The sequence below is a fragment of the Neoarius graeffei genome, chromosome 3 (assembly GCF_027579695.1).
Source record: "Neoarius graeffei isolate fNeoGra1 chromosome 3, fNeoGra1.pri, whole genome shotgun sequence".
Classification (NCBI taxonomy): Eukaryota; Metazoa; Chordata; class Actinopteri; order Siluriformes; family Ariidae; genus Neoarius; species Neoarius graeffei.
Window position 1 is genome coordinate 75,401,388 of NC_083571.1, and position 3,333 is coordinate 75,404,720.

General features: G+C 35.4%; 1 protein-coding gene across 5 annotated transcripts in view; it reads right to left on the minus strand.

Annotated features, from left to right (window-relative positions):
- The window catches only part of selp (selectin P), a 48,087-nt gene extending 45,461 nt beyond the window's left edge, over window positions 1–2,626 (minus strand). For 3 of the 5 annotated variants that reach the window (XM_060917336.1, XM_060917333.1, XM_060917337.1), the window contains exons 1-6: window positions 2,560–2,626; window positions 2,389–2,453; window positions 1,704–2,072; window positions 1,146–1,253; window positions 881–1,066; window positions 589–777 (exon numbers count right to left, since the gene is read on the minus strand). In XM_060917336.1, the coding sequence (XP_060773319.1) occupies window positions 589–777; window positions 881–1,066; window positions 1,146–1,253; window positions 1,704–2,072; window positions 2,389–2,453; window positions 2,560–2,618 (976 nt within the window). In that variant the 5' untranslated portion in view covers window positions 2,619–2,626. Of the gene's footprint in view, window positions 1–588; window positions 778–880; window positions 1,067–1,145; window positions 1,254–1,703; window positions 2,108–2,388; window positions 2,454–2,559 lie in introns of those variants that run through there. The other 2 variants (XM_060917334.1, XM_060917335.1) reach the window with 2 other exon arrangements.
- Between the last annotated feature and the right edge of the window lie 707 nt (window positions 2,627–3,333).

Here is a 3,333-nt window from a genome sequence, read left to right on the forward strand (position 1 = left end):
AAACATAAGATATACATAGTTAATAGTTCATTAATTTAGCTATAAAACTACAACTAATATTGTTCATTAACGGAAGTAGTGTTTGTGTCCAGACGGAGACTGATAGGCAAGTTAAGAACTAGCATAACTGATAAGAAATAGCATAGCTGTTAAAGCTGAATATTTATATTATTTCTTTCTTTATTAAACGTTGTTAATGGCATTACATGTTGTGATTATTTTTCGCCAAAACACTCTTGTACAAAGATTTGACATGACTTATCTTGATTTCATTTTATATAATCACAAAAAAAAAACCTGTGGCATGTGTAGTCTTTTTATATTCACTGTAATAACAAAGCTTAATATTTCAATTCCTGTATGTGTATGCTATAAAACTATGGTCATGTTGTGCAATGACTTTAAAACTGTTTCACAAAAAAGGAAAGGAGGGGCTTTAACTTCCTGCTGGAGTCACTGCAATAATACAAAGAAATTTTATAGTGTTGCTGTTATTTTGAGTGTGCCAGAGAAGGTGTATTATTGATTTTAATGAAAATTTAAAAAATATGTTTTAACATGCCAACAAATATTAATCTGAATAAGTACCTGTGCAGTTTGGGGGGTTGTGTGTCCACTGTCCAGTGTAATCACACAGGGTTGTGTGTGAACCTTTCAGCTCAAAGCCCTCTTCACAACTGAACACACATGTAGAGTTGTAGCTGTTTGTGTGCAGAGGATGGCTGCATGTCATATTCCAACCACTGGTTCTTGTGGCAATTGGAGGACATTCAACAACTATAATGGAAGAAAAAACAAGTTATGAAGCAGCTACAAATCATCAATGCAATAGAGATAAGTAGTGATATCAGAAGGATAAACACTGTATGCCATTCCCTACCTTGGCACTCAGGAGACTCGCTATCCCATTTCCCCAATGACAAGCAGTGTATATGTTTTGAACCCTTTAATATGTAGCCACGGGCACAATGGAAGTAACAGGATGAATTGAAACGAAATTCTCCATAAACATGGTTACACTGTATAAAACCCTGCTTTGGATTTTTAACCATGCCACACTCTACAGCTGCAAAGAGAGAAAGAGAGTACAGAATGTAGTACACAATATCTAGACATAATCTTGAAGTTTGGACTATCTTCAGTACCTTCATTACAGCGGGGACCTGTGAACCCTGGATTACACTTGCATGTGTAGTGTCCAATGTTCTCCACACACTCAGCATGCTCACTGCATGACCTCTCTAAACAGGATGCTACACACAAACACATGTCAATAATATATGCTAAATTAAAAAAAAAAAGTATTCAAATAAATGTAGTATTTCTATCATCTTTTGTGTGTGTAATACAACAAATAACATTCTGTATTTAGTCAAATGTCTAGCATTGTATTTAATTTTATAAGTATCATTCAGGTAGATCATTTCCAATAATTCCTTTGCATTTGTCCTTTTTCACTTTGTCATGGTCATTTAAGTCTTTTAATCATGATTGAATTTGGTCAAATGAAAATTAAGGATTCTTGGACTCAAAATGCTATCAACAACACAGTAGGCTTTTAGGAAGTGAATCATTACAAGTCATTAAATACTTTGTATTGTTGTGTCTTTCTGGTTATTTCAGAGCAGAAAAACTGTGCCTACTTTTTTTCCACTCTGAATAAGAATACCTCCTAAATGACCAAATTTAAATTTAAATATTACCTGTGTAACAGAGTGGTGCTTTCTTTTTGCTGCACTTGTCATCATTCCACTTGCCCATGTCTTTGGACCTCTTGATGTAGATCTCTACGCAGTCCTCACTAGTTCCCTGATTATTGGGTTCTCCTGTTGCCCAGCTGGCTGCCTCGGGTGCCAAGGGCTTCATGGTACCCACCCATGTCCACTGGTCAGCCATTTTTCTAAGGCCAATCCAGTAGTATGAGGAATGGAAGGGCAATATCTGGTTCAGGTAGATAACCTCACCCTCATTTTGGATGGCCACCATGTCGGTGTAATGCTGCCTGCACCACTGACGAGCAATCTCCCATTCCATGTTGGATGTGTTGTAATGGTATGTCCAGGCCTGGACTTCTAATTGGCATATTGGCATATTATATGCATCATACCTTCATGAGAACATTCTAATTATTCACCCACTGATTCACTTAAGTCTGCACAGATATTAATACAATTGGCCTGAGTTTAACTCCTTGAGGCAGATTATAAATATATTTTATAATCTGAAAATATAGAATTTTTAAATTACAATGCATGCAAGAAATATATTTATAACATGCTTCAAAGAATCATCAAAAGGACTGCTTTACAAGAAGAAAATATCACCAAATAATGTTCTTCAGGATTAGAAAAAGAATGGCTTATCACTGATAAAGAAAAAAACCCATACCATTATTCACCATGATCAGAAGCACTATCCATCCAAAATACATCATTATATGCTTCCAAAAAAATCTGAAGGACGAAAGACAAATTAAAGACATCAGATTGTTAAATATACTATGCATTATGATGTATCATTCTGTCACTACTAAAACAAGCTTTGAGTAATAAAACTCACCGTATCAATATCTCCAGAGTAAGAACCCTTCTCACTCTTCTCACATTATGAAAGTGCATCTGCTTGATTGCAGTTCTGCTTGCTGTGCCAAGCTGAATTACGCCTACTAGGAAATGATGTAACTTGTGGTGTGAGCAGGGTGTAGTCAACCAATATCATTGACTACTTAATTATGATGAAAATATTCAAAAAAATCTACACCTGGCAAAAAGAGTATTAAGTCCATTATTTACCAGGATGAATATGATCAGGAAAACAACATTTGTTGACTGAGGCATAGCAAGGCATGGCAGTTTATGCAAGTGTTACTTCAGACCGCTGAGATGGGAACTTTCCAAAGTCTTTCCCCTTAGACTTTTTGTTTTACACACTACATTTCAAAATAGACCAGATGTAATTTTTGGAAGTTACAAGAAAGTGTTTTGTATTAAAATACCTTAATAATTTAAAGTGTAATGGATGAGTTATGAGTAGAGTTTGTCAGTTGGACTTGTCTCAGACATTCTAGGATTTGTACTCAGATTTGTCTCAGTCTCTGGTGTCACTAAATTTGGTCTTGTGCTCAATCAAAAGTTTGTAAAAAAAAGGTTGTCTTGTGTTTTCTTTCCACATGCACAATGTTTGATGAAGTAATTCTTTCAGTCAAGTGTATTTGTATAGCGCTTTTAACAACAGACATTGTCACAAAGCAGCTTGACAGAAAATTAAAGACTTTAAACATATGAGCTGATTTATCCTGAATAAATACGTTTATCCCTGATGAGCAAGCCTGAG